This window comes from Macrosteles quadrilineatus, unplaced genomic scaffold, assembly GCF_028750875.1.
Source record: "Macrosteles quadrilineatus isolate MER2022 unplaced genomic scaffold, UCM_ALF_1.0 Scaffold_2__2_contigs__length_208266976, whole genome shotgun sequence".
In the NCBI taxonomy this organism is placed as follows: domain Eukaryota; kingdom Metazoa; phylum Arthropoda; class Insecta; order Hemiptera; family Cicadellidae; genus Macrosteles; species Macrosteles quadrilineatus.
In genome coordinates, this window is record NW_026542595.1 from 44,715,496 (window position 1) to 44,734,601 (window position 19,106).

Genomic DNA, 19,106 nt, shown 5'->3' on the forward strand with positions numbered 1-19,106 from the left:
AAGCTCGGGATTGTTTTTCGGCCAAAACTTCTGTGGGCGAGGACGGGTCGCTACTAGCCGAACTAAATCATACGGCTACCGGTTATTGGCAGTGCTGGTGGTAGAGGAGAATGAGTAGCAAAACACAAATGTTTTCACAAAAGTACCTCCGCCAACCCCCTTGCAATCTAGACCCAACCAGATATGGTTGCACACACAGAAATTTTGGCCAAACTGTACAATGGATCGGGTCGAACTTGATGGGATGGGTGAATCCTTTGTAATGTTAACCTCAAATCAGGAATTTTGCTACTTTTTTGTTATCCTTACTGTGTAGGCCTAAGTGTCTCCATCAAAAAACTTGTGTTTCCATTAGATGAGGGAAACATGTCAAAAATAGACATTGTTAAATCACTAAAAATGTAAAATAATAGTGGTTTAGTTACCTTTACTTTCATCCCAGTTCAATAAAAAGTAGTAATATCTACAACCATGGTTTCGACGCTAGTTGGTCACGTAGTTAGCAAGTCGAGAAGTATCTTGTCATAGTCGGTCGCTTGGACGTCGTCATATTTACACAAACACTGAATATAAATCAATTCTATACAATTCTATACAATTTCTATAACTTGTACCGTCGCGGGAGCCGGCAGGAGAACACTGAGGGCGACGGCGTCTGTGATTACATGACCCTTGCACCTTCTTTGGACATGGACTCGTCCTGTAGGCTAACTGTTCACCACAGGCCTGTGTTCCGTCCACGAGAACCTTTTATTTTAATCAATGTACGTGTGTGTTTATGTCCGTGTCCGTGTTTGTGTAAATATGACGACGTCCAAGCGACCGACTATGACAAGATACTTCTCGACTTGCTAACTACGTGACCATGACGCAACTAGCGTCGAAACCATGGTTGTAGATATTATAACTTTTTATTGAACTGGGACGAAAGTAAAGGTAACCAAACCACTATTATTTTATATTTGTCTTACCAGTTCAGGGGCAAGCCACAACAATGAGTACACTAAAAATGGTTTTTGCCCCATTTGGATTTTTCACACACAAAATATATAAATACTGCACTTATAATTATTCCAACTTTTGGTTAAACATTGTTTGTGAAGACATTTGAAACTTTCAGTCTAAATTTACTCTTAAAATTAAGATCATGTTACATTCACAGCAAGTATAAAACCAATAGTCAATGATAAAACCCAATAAAGTTGTTAAAAATGTGCTGTTAGAAGGTTTACTGAAATAGAAACACTTCATATTCAGAGTTTTAAGGACATAATCGAAGGATATTAAATTACAACCTGTAACTAGCCTACTGTTTTTATTTCACACCAAGCATGGTTACTGACCAGTTCCATTGCGTCTATCTGTGTAGGAGCAGACGACCGATGGGGAGGGCGAAGAAGATGATGAAGTAGTGAGCCCGACCCGAGGCCGTCGCATCTCCGACGGCATCCTCGGCATCATGTCCCGTCTGAACCTGAGTGCTAGAGGAACTACAGAGGGCACAGAACGCCTGGTGTGTCCCTGGGACCTGGATGCTTACTGCAGCAACGGCTCAGAGACTGCTCTGCACGTAGCGGTGCGTGGTCGCCACGGGGACATTGCGGGACTGCTTTTAGCAGCTGGAGCCAATCCCAACCTTGCCACACGACGACCTCTCACTGACCAGGTACTGTAGTAGTAGATACAGCTTACTGCTACCCAGCTGTGCTTTTTGATGGTGGAAACTTGGACCCAACTGTCTTTGATCCCAGCTGTTGTGCTCCTTGATGAATGGTTCTGGCTATAGAATCAGGCTATATTAGAGAGTTTTATAAAGGTATCGTCCCATTCATTCCTCACTAATAAACTATGGTACTTGTTGTACATATTAACAAGTGTACTACTCAAACATAGTAATTAGTGAAATTATAAATAGATTTATTATGAAATACTAATGCACAAAAATTGTTGTAAGATATGCTGAACTTTCTTAAAAAACAATGAATGTGTTATACAATATTGAGTCTCAGTACTTGTCCTCTCATAAGAGGTCTCTGTTCACACCGCGACTAAGATGTGTTGAGTTGGTATGTAGGTATTAGGAGTTGACAAACAAAGCCTGGTGCGTATCCTCCAAATATATATCTCAATAATATACAGTCATACCACATTGAAATAGCAAGCGATCCTCGCAGGGAGGGTTAAAAAAAACATGGAAGGATAACTGAAGATCAGATACAATAGTTTATAAGAAATAACAATATCTTTGCTATCAGTATTGATTTAGTTTTGGAGTTTAGTTCCCAGAATTTAAAACTCATTAATAGAGTTATGCTTATTAACTGTGGTTGCAGCCAATGGTAGGCCAGCAGGTACGTTCGGGCTGTGATGAGGCTATGACTGCGCTTGAGCAGGCTTGTATCAACCGTGACATCGCCACTGTGGATCTGCTGCTGAGACACGGAGCTAGAGACGATGACTCCAGGGCACTCGCTGTCGTCGTCACCAACAAGGATGATATCCTCACAGCCAAACTTCTGTCCATCAAGGTAAAATGGTCCATGACTGTGTGGCCAGACACATACTGCACATTCCTGGCCACTCAAACTGTAAAAGTGTTTCACCTCATGGCCACTCAAACTGTAAAAGTGTTTCACCTCATAGACAAATTGCCTCCAACTCAGCATGCCTTGCATAGCTTACAACTAGTCCTAGGAATTTGAATTCTTCCAATTAATACATTTATCTGGGTTTACTTATACAGGGTGTTTCACGAGAGGTGTCTCAAATTGATTACGGAAAAACGGCTTAACGTACAAGGATGAAATAAAATTATTTCCCGCTAAATCGACCCCGAGGAATAACATAAAAATATTTTTAACTTTTTCTCAATTCAGGGTGTACCAAAAACTGAGGGTCACTAGTTCGAATCTCGGAATTTTCAAATGTAAACATATGTCATGTTATACATCATTTTAAAGGTATTTGATAGACAAACATTTTGAGGAAAACAGAAATTAATTATCTTTTTCCGTTTCAAAATGGTGGCAGTTTGTTTTTTAAATCTATTTTTTTTAATACTCTGTGTTTCCTATACCAATGCATTTGGCGCTTCTCCGGTTGAATTTCCTTACTCGTTATGAAATTAGCTTTACTTTGATATGCTACAAGCAACGGTTATTTGAAATGATAAAAATTCAAAAAAAAATTTTTTTTTTATTTGTGAATGCTCATTCTTCAAAAATTTTAAATAGCAACATATGTCAAGTGGCACATCATTTTATAGGTTTTTTAATTTCTAACAACTTTGTAATTTACACTTACTTTGTATTTCTTTTAGTTTTTGCGTAAATAACAAAAAACCTAATTTTCCTATATCAAATGCATGTTATTTGGGTTTAACAGTGAAGGCCCCATAAACCACGTCATACCCAAATAACATGCATTTGATATAGGAAAATTAGGTTTTTTGTTATTTACGCAAAAACTAAAAGAGATACGAAGTAAGTGTAAATTACAAAGTTGTTAGGAATTAAAAAACCTATAAAATGATGTGCCACTTGACATATGTTGCTATTTTAAATTTTTGAAAAATGAGCATTCGCAAATTTTCCAAAATAATTGTTTTGGAATTTTTATCATTTCAAATAACCGTTGCTTGTACATATCAAAGTAAAGCTAATTTCATAACGAGTAAGGAAATTCAACCGGAGAAGCGCCAAATGCATTAGTATAGGAAACACAGATTAAAAAAACTGCCGCCATTTTGAAACGGAAAAAGATAATTAATTTCTGTTTTCGCCAAAATGTTTGTCTATCAAATACCTTTATAATAATGTATAACATGACATATGTTTAAATTTGAAAATTCCGAGATTCGAACTAGTGACCCTCAGTTTTTGGCTTACCCTGTATTGAAAAAATAAAAAAGTTAAAAATATTTTTACGTTATTCCTTTGGGGTCGATTTAGCAGGAAATAATTTTATTTCATCCTTGTACGTTAAGCCGTTTTTCCGTAATCAATTTGAGACACCTCTCGTGAAACACCCTGTACAACTGCTCCCTTCTTAATGCATTGTGTTTTATTTCCAGTTATTTAGCTTTTTACTTATTTTATGACTATATATATATACTAGCTGACCCGGCGAACTTCGTATCGCCTAAGTTATAGGTTTCCCCTAAGACAGACCGATGGAAAGAAAGTACCGTTACGTTTAATTTTCAAGATGATCTCGTTCGCATCGCTCAATCACGTCCTGGTTGAAGTTCGTTCGCTACGCTCACTCACCTTTGGGTTGGAGCTCGTTCGCTACGCTCACTCACCTTTAGGTTGGAGCTCGTTCGCTGCGCTCACTTGCCTTCAGGTTAGCTCGTTCGCTACGCTAACTCGCCTCCAGGTTGAAGTTTGTTCGCTACGCTCACTCACCTTTGGGTTGGAGCTCGTTCGCTACGCTCACTCACCTTTAGGTTGGAGCTCGTTCGCTGCGCTCACTTGCCTTCAGGTTAGCTCGTTCGCTACGCTAACTCGCCTCCAGGTTGAAGTTCGTTCGCTACGCTCACTCACCTTTTGGTTGCAAATTAGCTGTTGTCATAAATGTAAAAGAAATAATAGTGCTGCACCCTGTTGGTAATCCTTGTAACTTTAATGCTATTGAACATCATAGAACAGAACCAACTTGTTTAATTGAAACAGCTGTTAAGATTCATTAATTCCATTTCTCATAAGGTTAACATGGGAAACTCCAGAGCCACTGGGGCGGAGCCCTTTTAAGAATTTCGAAACGGGAAATAGTTTACGTCCGACTCGCATACCTACAGAATTTACACACCAAATTTCATAACGATCGGTGAAGTCGTTCCGGAGGAGTTTGCAGACAAACACTGTGACACGAGAATTTTATATATTAGATATTTTACTGATGATGTCCTGGAAAAATCAGGCTGTAACTCAGATTTGCTTGCAATTAAGGCAATTTCATCTAATTATTCATAAGTTGTTTTTTTCTTGTGATGTGTGTAGGCCCACCCTGACCCTGAGAATAGGATCAACAAAAAGGCTATGAGCGAGCAGATCCCAGCAGCCAGTGGTCAGTTCAGTGTACAGAGTCTCACATACAGCAACATGTTTGCCAACACGCCTGTCATGATCAACTGGCATTGTCAGCGTTGTCAACTCACCCAGATACGACCTCAGTGGCTGGTCAGTGCCTTAGTTTGCAACTATCTTGTGAATTTTAAATTGAGACAGTTTAGTTTGATCTTTAACAATCAATTTGTAGAAATAATAAACTGTCTGAATAATCTCATATGGATGGATCAGTTTGCAGGTGCCTGTGTTGTCATTAGCCATTCAGCCTAATAAAGCCATATGTATATGTATATTTTTTAAATTTCTAACTAGAGGTTTTGTTTAAGAATTGTATGAAAACAAATTGAATATATTTCTTACTCGACTGTGGCAAGATCAGATACGCAGAGAGGTAAGACAATAGAGAAAAAAATTGAAACATGAAAAATAATTCACTAAAATAAAAAATAAAGTTTATTATTGAAACGAAAAAATTTTAAAATACACATTAATAATTTCACAATAAGCAAATTAACTCCATAGGTTTTTTTTCAACCAATCATCACTGTTTAAAAGATAAACAACAAAGTAAAAGCACCACTACTGAAACAAAATTAACTATAAGGTAAAGCAATACTTGTCCACTAAGCCAAAAATAAGGCATGAGAACTAGGTGGACTGTGTGGTATCTTTATCTATAGTGGTGTGCAAGTGTGGGAAAACAAAGGGTTAATTGCAGTCAATTTGCAGGCAACTAAAGCTTGCCCCATCTTTGAGCTCAGTCAGGGATGGCTAAAGGGTTGTCTTGACACATCAATGTCTCACAGTACTCGGTTGTTTAGAGGCGATCAAAGATCGGATAATGGGGACTCTACTGTACTAAAAATAAAACCCTTTTTAAATAAATAAACTTCTATTTCAAAAGAAGATCAGACCAGACCCATGGTTTGCATGTGGTGCGCTATGGATCTGAGAGACAATTGTGCCTCTCCTCCTACCTTGTGGGGAAATTTTTCTCTTCCTCGCTCCTCCAACAAAGTTAAAACCTCTTGCAACCCTGATGGATTAGACAGTAGACATGCAAAAATTGATGTCGGTTGCAGGTAGATGCAGCGCTCCATGTCAACCCCAAGTTACGTCTGAACCCTCGCAGTCAAGATGTGGTGTTGTATGCCATCACCAGGATAGATGTGTCCAACAACTCCCTCACTTGGCTGCCTCCTGTGGTCTTCCAGCTGCAGAGTCTCAGGTCAGTAGACTAACACTGACCAAGCAAAATGAAGAGGTGATGCCGTTTCAAATTACTTATAAGTTCAGTTTATCAATTTTTAGAATTCAAAGACTATTTCGGTTAAAAGAGGTCTACAACAACTATTAGCGAATTTCCCTATAGGGAAGTAGCTATTACCGTAGGTGGCACGGTAAGACCCAGGCCCGGGACCGATTTACTTTTTCATTTTGATGTCCCCAGAGGCTAAAAACACCATTCGTTCAAATTTTTATATATGTATATATATATATATATACGTCCGTGAACGCGATAACTTGAGTAATTTTTGTCCGATTTTGATGAAATTTAGTTTAAAGGTGTAACGCGGAATAAACTTGAATGAGTTCGCGAAGCAGCATGATCGGACCATGGGAATGGGGTTTTACGGGGGGTTTTATGGGGTAAAAAATGGGTTTTCTCATTTTTGACCCTCAAAATACAAAATTTCCCAATTTATCTCTAGACCTTTTTAAAGAGCTTAAAAAAACAAATAATTTAGTATATTAAAGTGTTTTTGTACGGTTATAGGTAACGGAGAAAATTCAAAAAATTGTAAATTTAAAATTCCCATGTTATTCTTATGGAGAATATTTTAAAATGTTGTTGTTTGCTTGTTTAGTTTATGGATATATTTTGATCAAACTTAGCAAATTTATTTGTTTTATACTAAGCTATGAATATTTTACTAAAAAATACATTTTATTAGTTTCTTTGTAGCAGCAAACCTAGGTACTCAGTCTTATGTTATTTAAGTAGATAGATTTATTTAAAAATCAACTCAGACAAATGGAAATTCGCTTAGTATGCAGGTTTGCTGCGGCGGGGGTATTTTTAACATTATTTCAATTAGGCCTACTGTAATTTAAAATATTTACAATAATTATACGCAAAATATATTTCTTAAAATAATTTACAGTACTTATTATCTAAATTTGATCATTATCACGGTATGAGATAACCAACATACACGATCACGGGATCTTTAAAAGCACCGTATGGAAATAAATCAAAAGCTTGGGGGGCGAAGTACTAAAGGAAATTCCTGTTTAGCTACCATTTGTCCCTGCGCTAGATTATTAGCTTTAAAATAACACCTCAGTTTTTAAATATCACTTAAGGAGGATTGGTGAAAAAGGAATGTTACAGAGAAAACCTTTTTTACATTAAGTATATAGATTTTTTGAAATTTTAACTTTGAACAAAAATCCATCAAATGAGTCCCTGATTGTTCCAGGTACCTGAATCTTGCACATAACAAGATAGAGAAGCTGCCCAGTGACAAGGATTCGCCACAGTGGGATGACAACAATAGAAAGAAGAAACTGAGACACAATCTCAAGCTGTACTCTGCTCCTCTGTTGGAAGAGTTGTATCTCCAGGTCAGTGTTAACACAGTCACCCACATCAACATCCAATGAATTACTGATAATGATAGAAGGTGTCCCCAACTGGGAATAAAGCTTTTATGTCAGTGGTTTATTTTCAACAGATGTTGTAATCATTCTTGGTTCAACAGACTAGTACTGTTTGTTTCGTTGTTGATTGTGACTCAATTAAAAAATCTTGTCATCTAAGCATTTTACAAAGTTTCTGATAAATTAGCAATTAGTTTATATCATAGACAAATAGAATAAATATAGACCGTCAGCAGTGCTGCTGTTAGCATATGTTCCAGCGCACACCGCTAGGAGTGCTGTGTAGTTACGGCGCACACCGCTGCAGCGTCTGCTGGTAGCATACGGCAAATAGTCTACGACGCCTGCAGCGGTGTGCGCCGTAACTACACGGCACTCCTAGTGGCACATCGCGGAACCTTCCTTTGACAGTCTATATTTATTCTATTTGTCTATGGTTATGTTTAAACATGGCTCACATAATGTATTTACCAAGCCGAAGTACAAGGGGGTTCTGTTGTTGTGTTGCAGTACAACAGACTGGAGGTGTTGCCAGATGAGGTGTTTGTGTTGCCAGGACTTGTGACTCTGGATGTATCCAACAACAAACTCTCCTGTTTGCCTCACAGAATGTGGCGAGCTCCCAAACTCAAGGAGCTCAATGCAGCGTTCAACCTCCTCAGAGATCTACCTACTCTTCAACCAGATGTTAGTAACGCCAAAAGTTTAAAAATTTACACACTTCATTGTTTTATTTTACTCTAAAAAATGAATCAAGTTGAATTTAGTATTTTATTTTTGCCTTATCAAATTCTAAATTTGACGAATCATCTGAAGAAAATTAAATATTGAATGTTTAACTAAGGTAAAACATATTGTGTATTTCCTGTGTTTTCTCTTTATGTACTCTGACCCTTTAGGGTTTAAATTTATCAGTTTGATCACTTATTTCCCTTTAATTGACAGAATGTCTAGTTTCAGGAGCTTTCTTTATCATGTCATTAGACTAAACCTCTTGTTCCACTTCCCTACCTGCTAGGACTGTAGAACCAGAATGGAAATCATGAGACTCCTGTCGCCACAAAGAGGCGACACAGTGTCACAGTACCTGAACACAGTGTCTGATTACCAAGTATGTCAAATTATAATTAGTAATTGAGTTGTCAAATGATAAATGTATAAGCCAAACAAAGTGTCAGGGGCTTTCTTTTTAAATGCTAAGAATCAATTTAATGTGTTACTTTCACTGACTATTGACACACAGGACATGAGTGACTCGGCCAGTGTGTGCTCCATCGAGTCATCTCGCAGTGTAGACTCTCAGCTCAGCTCTGTGGCTGACTCTCCTCTCCCTCCTCCCACGCCCGACCATGACAGCACTCCCAAGGATAGAAACGTTCGGTCAGTGTACATCCAACTGCCCAAGTAGTTAAACAAATCATGTACTAAATTCTCGTTCAGTTAGCTGTATAAGGTAAGGTAATGAAATATTATTTTAGCAAACATTAATTATATACTAGCTGTTGGCCTGTCCTACGTACGGTAATAAAATAGTCGATTAAAACTGAACATACTTACACGCATAAAGAACCATTCTGGCAGTTTTAACAGGGAAAATCATCTTGTAAACAAATATCACGTAGCCACCTAGGCCTATTTCTTTCATCCGAGGCCTATACGATATGCATTTTAAATCCATTAATTTTACATTAAAACAGTGATTGTGTTGATTTGAAAAGCCTTGTGAGTGAGATTGGTGGTCGATTCACATACACTGGTTACTGCTTTACCAGTAGCTACACCAGCTTCCAATGCATAATTTCACTACATATAGTACCTTATTTTACCTCAGTGGCCACTGAAATCTTAAGAGAATTTGCTTCCCATTGTCTTATATCCCTTGCCACTTTCTAATGTTGATCCCAGTCTGGAGAAGTCTTTCATTGCTAGGTCCTCCAAGTGGTCGTCTTACTTGCGGTACTCCTTTGAATAAATTTTTTAAAGTTGGTGTATCTCCTCCCCCATGCATAGCCTGTCCATCCGAGCCTTTTACTTCTGGAAAGCACCCATATATCTGGGTGTTTAAAACATTCCTCTTAGCTGTCTGTTCTTTCGTATCTCAACTGCCGTTATCTTGAAATGGTCCGTATATTTTCTCTGCACTGGCACTCCATTCTCAAACCCAGCAATAAGAATATTTGGTTCTTTGGTCAGGGTCCAAGTTTCTGAACTATAGTACTACTGGGATAATATGGTATGGTATGACTGGCACCCTGCAGCTTATTGGACAGTCTTCTATAGACTAACCACACCAATTGACATTTGCTTTACTAACCAAAAGTTTGGTATGCCGACATAGTTTTGACATTATTAAGTGAATGAATGAATGAATTACGAATTTATTCCACCACATATATAAAATTACACAACCAAATGTACAAAAGAAAAAAAAAGGGTTTTGTGCAAAACTAAACTAATTAACTATAACTAATTAACTATATACATGTGTCAAAGGTTGTTCCTATAGCAGACATAGGCTGTGCCTGTGCGTCTGCTAAGTAGCTATAAAGATTGAATGAAGTTAAGTGGTGCAATTTAGTTTTATTATTTTGTATGAGTGAAAAGTATATTTAAATGACTTTCAGCAGTTAAGAAATAGTAATGTAATAAGTGAACAGTACTCTACAACGAAAAAGAACATGCAATCATCATCCAACAATAGAAGCGATTTATACAAGTAAATCGTCCATACCTATCCTTTATATCAATTTCACTGCATTAATTGCTAAATAAATAATTAAACAAAGAAAAGTACAAAAAATGACATATAGTTTGTTTTAAAGCAGCTGTTTATTTTAAAATGACATAATTTTTCTATGTTTATTATCTATACCGTTATCCGTTCTAATATCCGTGATAGTTACCCACTGTCATTTGAATCTATATAAATCCTAATTTGTCATACTCATTTATTCAAACTATATAAGATATAGTTTAAATAAATGTGATATTTTGCATACATCAGCGCACCCAAACGTAACCACACGTGAACACACCCCAAACATTTTAGAATTTACAAAAGGATAGTAAGTCTACTTGCTGTATCCTAGGTCAGTGATAACATTGTGTTTAATCTATGCCATCCATCTGTTTATCTCTGGATAACCGTTAGAGGTTTGATAGTAATATAAAATTACAAAATTATTCCTGGTCATCCTTGATCTCCTTGTTTGATAACATCAATATTTTCAGGCCTAATTCAAACAAAGTTAAAACAGTCAAACATTTATTGTAAACAAAACGCTGCCAAGATTAATTAAAACTTGTTAACATTGTTATCTTCCTACTCTAAAAAATTCAAGCAGTAAAATAATTTGCTTAGGCTTTTCTTTGAAGACTCGTGGGTAGAGCCTCGATTTGCACAGTATACAGCAATGGTCTTGGTCATCTCTATTGTCTACTCATCTCTACTAATCTTACATATTTTCTTTATCCAATGCTAAAGTCATAGACTAAATATAATATCCTCATTGTTCTATAGAATATTTATATATATATATATATATATATATATATATATATATCCAGCTGTAAGTTTAAAGTAATAATTACACTAAAACAAAGATTCTAAAATCTGCTCTAAAATATATATATATATATTAGAACATCTAGCATTTTACTATTAACTGTTGGATACTGAAGGATACTATTGCTGTATTAATAGTCAAAGATTTTACTGTAAATTTAAATAATCTGTCATCCTCTTACCAAATAAATGAACGTATCAATGATTATAGCATTATACATAGTATAAATAAGTCAGCCCTACTTATGTCATCTAATTTTTATCCAAATGCTTAACTTGTGTCACAAACGCTGAATGTTTACAGCTGTTACGTTAAGCAAATGGTATTATACCAAAAGCTAGTCTTGAATGTTAGAATCGGCTGCCAGACTTTAAAAAAATTAAAACTTAATTTATACAAACTGAAACCCTAAACTAAAACTATGGCTTCGACATTCCCTAGTTCTCAAAATTATCATTCTTTCAACAACAAAATCATGAAAATCAGTCAAGTGGTTGATTCAGAATCATGAAATAAAAAAAACCCTGTCACGTTTTAAAATATAATATGATGATTGTAATAGCTCAAGCTACTCTGGATATCTGGCAGTCTAGTAACGATCTGGCTCAACAAAATCAGTTCTTTTACAAGCAGATATTTGAATTTTAGTTTGGAACTTGGATCATACAATCAGCATTCTAATCTAATCCTGTTGAAGACAAATTCATGATTTATCAGGAGTAACTTTTTAGTGCTATCTAGGAATGAGTTACAATATGAATTGCCATTTGTAGATTACTAAACCTGGTCCAACACAACTTGTGGAGTCGCAGTGTACAAGTCATGGAGCAAATCAGCAGTGGAGATGAAAATAATCAGCAGAACTGTAGTCATCTGTCAGCTCTCAACCTGGCACACAACCAGTTCACCTCCATACCCAATACACTGGCCTGCCTGGCAGTCAACCTCACTAGACTCAACCTGGCCTACAACAGGTACTGACTAGGATATTATACCTAACTGTAGTCATCTGTCAGCTCTCAACCTGGCACACAACCAGTTCACCTCCATACCCAATACACTGGCCTGCCTGGCAGTCAACCTCACTAGACTCAACCTGGCCTACAACAGGTACTGACTAGGATATTATACCTAACTGTAGTCATCTGTCAGCTCTCAACCTGGCACACAACCAGTTCACCTCCATACCTAATACACTGGCCTGCCTGGCAGTCAACCTCACTAGACTCAACCTGGCCTACAACAGGTACTGACTAGGATATTATACCTAACTGTAGTCATCTGTCAGCTCTCAACCTGGCATACAACCAGTTCACCTCCATACCCAATACACTGGCCTGCCTGGCAGTCAACCTCACTAGACTCATCCTGGCCTACAACAAGTACTGACTAGGATATTATACCTAACTGTAGTCATCTGCCAGCTCTCAACCTGGCACACAACCAGTTCAACTCCATACCCAATACACTGGCATGCATGGCAGTCGACCTTACTTGACTCAACCTGGCCTACAACAGGTACTGACTAGGATATTATACCTAACTGTAGTCATCTGTCAGCTCTCGACCTGGCACACAACCAGTTCACCTCCATACCCAATACACTGGCCTGCCTTGCAGTCGACCTTACTTGACTCAACCTGGCCTACAACAGGTACTGACTAGGATATTATACCTAACTGTAGTCATCTGTCAGCTCTCGACCTGGCACACAACCAGTTCACCTCCATACCCAATAAACTGGCATGCCTGGCAGTCAACCTCACTAGACTCATCCTGGCCTACAACAGGTACTGACTAGGATATTAAACCTAACTGTAGACATATGTCAGCTCTCAACCTGGCACACAACCAGTTTAACTCCATACCAAATACACTGGCCTCTGGCAGTCAACCTCACTAGATTCAAACTGGCTTTCAACAGTTAACAAAGGGTATTCAATTAGTATTTGGAATTTCTTTCCAATTATTACTCACGATTTTTAGCCATCTTATTAAAAATGTTACTCATGTGGTCATATGTGTATAACATTAGTTAAAAGTCAATATAACGGTTTCCATGATTAAGGTTTAAGAGATCCCCCAATTGGAGGATCAAGGGCAATACAGTATACTCCGAGTATTTCGACCATGGAGGACTGATTGACTGTACTGTTGGTATGTAGCCTGCGCAGTATGGGCCACATGACATCGTACCCTGCCAGCCTCAAGCAGCTAGACCTGAGTCACAACCAAGTGTGCTGTTGGCCTAGTCTACCTCAGATAGAGCTACTGGATGCCATGGAACAGGCGGCAATTACATGCTACTCTGGCGATGCTTGCAGTAAACCCGCCAGACCCGTATCTGGTAAGCCTACTCTTGGTAACGCATATTTGCATCCATTTAAATATCAAATCATCAATATAATTTCAAGTGTTTTTTTCAATTTCAGAGGCTTTTAATTGGACCTGTTAACAATGTCCAATTAGTTAACTATTCCATCAGAGGGCCAATACAATGTAAAGCGATATCCCCCAACGTTGAACTTTCCATTTTAGGCAACAACTTTCCAATGTAGCCCAACAATATGTGATACCAGAGATATTACTAATTCAAAATTATGTTGGTAAGTTGAACAATTTTTGCCAAATTATAAAGGGTTTCACATGTACTATTTGGTATGTTTTCAACATAAATTAAGTTTCCAGAAGTTGATTCATGGCATATATTAAGAAGCTAATGAGTGTGAGAGTAAAGATTGTCTTAGGTTTGAGTTTCAGCATGTAATAACATTGTTTTTTTTTCTAATTTCTTAGATTGATTGTGAATTAGTGATACTCACAATATTCACCAACTTAATTGCTAATCATCAAAGTCCTAGATGCTCTCAAATATTCTGTGGTTACTACTGATTACCAAACCAATGATATACAATAGCAATTATGACAACTGTTCTTAACAAGGATAGTTCGGATAACCTCATTGTTGCAGAGTAAAATATCCTTTATGTCTACAAGCATCTGGTGGGTTTATTGTGCCGATTTTTAAATCAAAAGATTCAAAATCCGCGACAGGCAATGGACAAGTCAGTCCAACATGACGTAACGCGGAAGGATACGAAGACCGGGGAACCGCGTCGTCTGCAAAGCGTCTCGTCGTCCTCGTCACTCGTGGCTCAGTACTCGCGTAGTCAACATGTGAAGTCGCGTTTTGTCGCTGGTGTAGGACAAATTCATTAATATCTTAATTCGTAGCTCGGAAATTAGCGTTCGGGCGGAAATTGTACGTGCATCAAACGATCGCAATTGTCAAAATTTCGCCGAATTGCATTTGGGGGTGTGTTTTATTAGTATTAAGTCGAGACAGTTGAGATGCCGGATTGATTGTTCGCGTTCGTGATGAAAATTCGTACATGCATCATACCGATAGCAAATGTCAGTTTCTAGCGAATCGCGGGTCGTCGTGACGGTATTTTCAATTGAATCATTAAACGCCAGCTCGAAAAAACAAGAATTAATAAGTCCTACACCAGAAAAAACCGTGTCGTGATGTTCCGCTCGGTCAGACAAAAAGTCACAAATTACCACGAGTCAGTTTTTAAATGTTCGGTACGCGTGAATCTTCGTCGGAATGAATGTGTATGTGTCGACATGTGTACGTAAGTAAATGTTTGTGTTATTTGTGTTTTAGTATTAAAATAGTCTTGCCAATCTGCCACATTTTTTCACATGTACCACTCGTTTTACAAGTTATGAATCATGTTTTGTTTGGTCTGAGATTTTCGTGTTTCATTTGGTCTACTTAGAGCACATGGTCACGATTCAGGATAAAATGTTTTATTAAATTTGATCATGTCATACAAAGAATTTAAGTTATAATGGTGAACCTAGTCAAATGAAAATTATTTATTAAATTGAATTGAAATGGTATATTAATTTAAAGAGCATTATATCACATTATATCTGTGATATTATTATTTTTGTATTCTATGTAAAGTCAGATTCTATCATCATCAGTATTATTATTTAAAACGTTTGAATTTCATGTGTAGAATAATTTTTGAACAGTATTACATTTTTTTTAATAGTGAGAGTTTGATTGTGTAACGTAAATGGGGGTAACAGAGTGCTCGGTCGAAGGCTAGGGTTGATAAAGGGTCATGAGGATAGACTCCCATTAAATTCATAAATATTAAATACTAAAAAAAAAAAAAATTATCAAATAATCGACTCAGCAGTCGATTGGCCCCGTTGCACTGATCAGCAAGGAGTGATGTAGATCACAAACCTACATAATAGTCCCTGTTTGATTAAATTGTAAACTGGCCAGTTTGATAATTACGAACATCTTTGGGGAGTCTGGTGATCCAAAACAAATAAATAAAATCATCAAGGCTAGGTTTTCCTGAGACTTTGCAGTTTTAAAAAAAATGAACAAACCGCCAATTTGAGCATTCAATCTTACAATCAACTCTCTCACTCTCTCTTTCAAAATATTGTTAAATTGTGCACAAAAAAGGTTATTACATCGTTTATATTTGTTACTTGTATCACAGCTCAATTCGACTCATTATACAGTATTTTTACAAATCACCATCTTTTCATTATCCTGTGTTTCAGCTGTTAGTATCATTAGTATAAAACTGGTAAAGTAAAGAGGTAAATGGCTTAACTGAAAGAGGTATACAAAGTATTCACAATGAGTGTAGATGATCACATTTTGTAAATATATTCTGACAGTGCAATTTTTATAAGCTCAGTTCATAATATTTAATATTAAATTGGTGAATTCATGAGCAATCGGCTTAACCGAATCCAGTATATATAAACATCTTGAAGTCATTCTTTTGATAAATATTTCCTGAACAAACAGTTTCACAAATATTTTCAATCAATATTTCAATATTATTATTTGCAATTTTACAGTTTTACAGAGTATCAATTCATATCACAATCTTTCATCAGAACAGCACATTTTAATTCGTGGAGTGTTCAAATAGACACATCTATTAGTTTTAAGAAGTGTTAGAATTAAGCTGAAGAAGGTGTGAAGGAGGACAACATATCAGACCTCTCACGGTCCATAAATCGGACTTCTGGGATATTTAATTACAGGGCCCACACTTAACATCTTTATTTCCACTGCGCAGCTCTGTGATTGTAATGTCCTCAGTAGTTCAATTAAAAGTGTAAAATAAATTCATTAAAACCCCACCAGGGGGCAACTTTTTGTTATACTCACACCTGTATGAAATACCTAAATTGTATTACATAAAGGTGTGAGGTGATTTTGCTTGATGGAATGATCAATTAAGTAAAGAGTATATTTTGAATATAAGTGAAGAGAATTTCTCTTTTTTTCTTTACATTATACAACTTCTGATATATTATATTTTTATATCAAAGTTGTTGTTTATCATCTAAAATGACTCCAGAAAAAAATAAATTTAGTGCAGGAGATAGAGTATTTGCTAAAGTTAAAGGCCATCCATACTGGCCTGCAAGGATAGATTCAATTGACACAACCTCAAATATTACAAAATATTCTGTAACCTTTTATAGCTCACATAAAATAGGTAAAAACATAAAAGAAAATGACATTTGCTTGTTCTCAGAAAATAAAGCTCGTTTTTGCCAGCTGTATCAAAAATCCAAAACCTTTACTATAGCTGTAAAGGAGGCAGACTCTAGCCTAATGAAAAAAAATCCTAAAAACTTCCATAAATGAATCATTAGGTAAAAGTAAAGGTACCGACTCAATTGTCACCAATCATTCAATTACTGATTCTTCTATTCACACAGAAAGTAACATGGAAAATGATAACAAATTACCTAATGAACAAATCAATGAAATACTAAGCCAATGTGTATCAGACTCGATATCTGGGCCCTTAGCTAACAGTAGCCCAGTATTAACCATTGAAAATCATTTGAGGTGTAGCGAGACAAATGACTCAATAACCAGCACTAAAAAACTAAGCTTCAATGGTTCTGACACTTTGGAACACATTATAACCATTCTCGGACCTAATTGGATTGTAGATAGGACTATCTGGAAGTATTTTGACCTGTTAAACAGCACTGTATTGAAAAGTAAACAAATAATATGCGTTGATCCAACAGTCTCTCAGGCAATTAAGATGCTATCTGACAACGATTTTATTTTAGACAGTCTAAATGTAAGAAATGCAAAATATCTTTTTTTACCAGTAAATGACAGTACTGATCTTAATGAAAACTCTGTTAACAAAACTAATGAGGTGAAGGGAAACGGAACGCATTGGAGCTTGTTGATTTATGACATCCTTTATGACAGATTTTTATATTGTGACTCACTGAATAAATATAATGTTGACCATGCTAAGACATTGGCAAAGAAAGTATTTCTCTATTTCAATGAAAACAGAGAACATGATTTCAACTTTGTACTGGTCGATGGAATACCGCAACAGGAGAATAATCATGACTGTGGAATCTTCACAATTGCTTACACAGAAATAATAATTAACTACATACTGCAGCAATCTCCTGACTCTCCACTCTCCTTCAGTGACCTCACCTTCCCTCTACTGAATGAAGCCACCATTCTCACTAAACGAACCCAAGTTGCCTATCTTTTACTCAACAGTACTCATATCAACTCCAGTCTCGTCAGTGCCCTACTACTACAGCCTATGAATAACAAGAATATCCCTGCCAGTGCCAAGTGTACGAGTAAACCGTCTCTTAATGCTGAAACACAGACTGACTGGGTTAAGGTCTCCAGCAAAAATAAAAAAATACCGATCAGTCAAGGAAAAGTTGATGAACCAAGTGGAATTACAACCTCCAATAAGTATGCACTACTGAGAAATGATTTAAAGACCAAAGACCTAAATATGAGTGGAAACAACAGTTTGCCGAAACATTACTCTCATCTCAATAAAAATAAAAGAGGACCGAAGTCAATCAAGCCTCCACAGCTAGTGCCATCAAAAAGAGCGGTTAACCTTTCAATATTTTCGGATAGCCAGGGGCGAAATATTAGTGAAAACTTTGACGGGTGTCTCAACTTCGTTAATGTGACTGCAAATGTAATGCCAAACGCAAAACTCGAACATGTAGTAGAAGCTGCTTTAAACTCTACACGAAGCGATGCCTTTGTCCTCATAGGAGGGACTAACAATGCACTTCAAGACAACGTGAATTCGATTTATCAAACACTTGAGAACTCCCTTATTTCTCTCAGCAGAAAAATGCCTGTTATTTTATGTACCATTCCAAACCGTTATGATCTTAATCCATCCCATTATATTCATAGCAAAGTCAATAAAGTAAACAACTACATCAAAGAGCTTGCAGCTCGTCTGAACTCTGTATATTTGATTGAACTAGACCTGTTTGACAGATTTTATCATACCAAACAGGGCCTTCACCTGAACAAAAATGGAAAGCTAAAAATCGCTAAACTAATAAAGGAAACACTGAACGTTGTTTTCTCTGAAAATTTTAACAGGGACAATATAAACATTATTAATGGCAATATGAAGAATGTAATTAAAAAGTTTCAGTTTGATGAGTCTGCTGTCTTTGCCCATTGCATTTCTGACGATCTGGGGGACGCCAAACACATGAGTGCCGGAGTAGCAACTATATTTGGTGAGCATTTCGGGAAGCCAAAAGCAACAAACAAAATATCGAAAAACTTGACATACCAGAAGTACACAAATGGAAGTTCTGTATATGGGCTTATTACCAAAAACCATTACTATAACAAACCTACGGAAAACAGTTACAGCAGTGCTTTTAAGAGCCTAATTGAAGATTTTAAAAGAAAAAATCTTAAGAG

At 36.8% G+C, this 19,106-nt stretch overlaps 2 protein-coding genes across 2 annotated transcripts in view; both read left to right on the forward strand.

Annotated features, from left to right (window-relative positions):
* LOC128984127 (leucine-rich repeat serine/threonine-protein kinase 1-like) overlaps positions 1-12,416 on the forward strand; it is a 105,443-nt gene extending 93,027 nt beyond the window's left edge. The window contains exons 13-21 of the mRNA XM_054403413.1: positions 1,370-1,666; positions 2,334-2,528; positions 5,001-5,180; positions 6,152-6,297; positions 7,553-7,697; positions 8,244-8,420; positions 8,977-9,113; positions 12,073-12,273; positions 12,305-12,416. Coding sequence (XP_054259388.1) covers positions 1,370-1,666; positions 2,334-2,528; positions 5,001-5,180; positions 6,152-6,297; positions 7,553-7,697; positions 8,244-8,420; positions 8,977-9,113; positions 12,073-12,273; positions 12,305-12,416 — 1,590 coding nt within the window. The remainder of the gene's footprint in view (positions 1-1,369; positions 1,667-2,333; positions 2,529-5,000; positions 5,181-6,151; positions 6,298-7,552; positions 7,698-8,243; positions 8,421-8,976; positions 9,114-12,072; positions 12,274-12,304) is intronic.
* Positions 12,417-12,438: 22 nt separating this feature from the next.
* The window catches only part of LOC128984128 (leucine-rich repeat serine/threonine-protein kinase 1-like), a 30,234-nt gene continuing 23,566 nt past the window's right edge, over positions 12,439-19,106 (forward strand). Inside the window, exons 1-2 of the mRNA XM_054403415.1 lie at positions 12,439-12,545; positions 13,465-13,646. Of these exons, the coding sequence (XP_054259390.1) occupies positions 13,475-13,646 (172 nt within the window). The 5' untranslated portion in view covers positions 12,439-12,545; positions 13,465-13,474. The remainder of the gene's footprint in view (positions 12,546-13,464; positions 13,647-19,106) is intronic.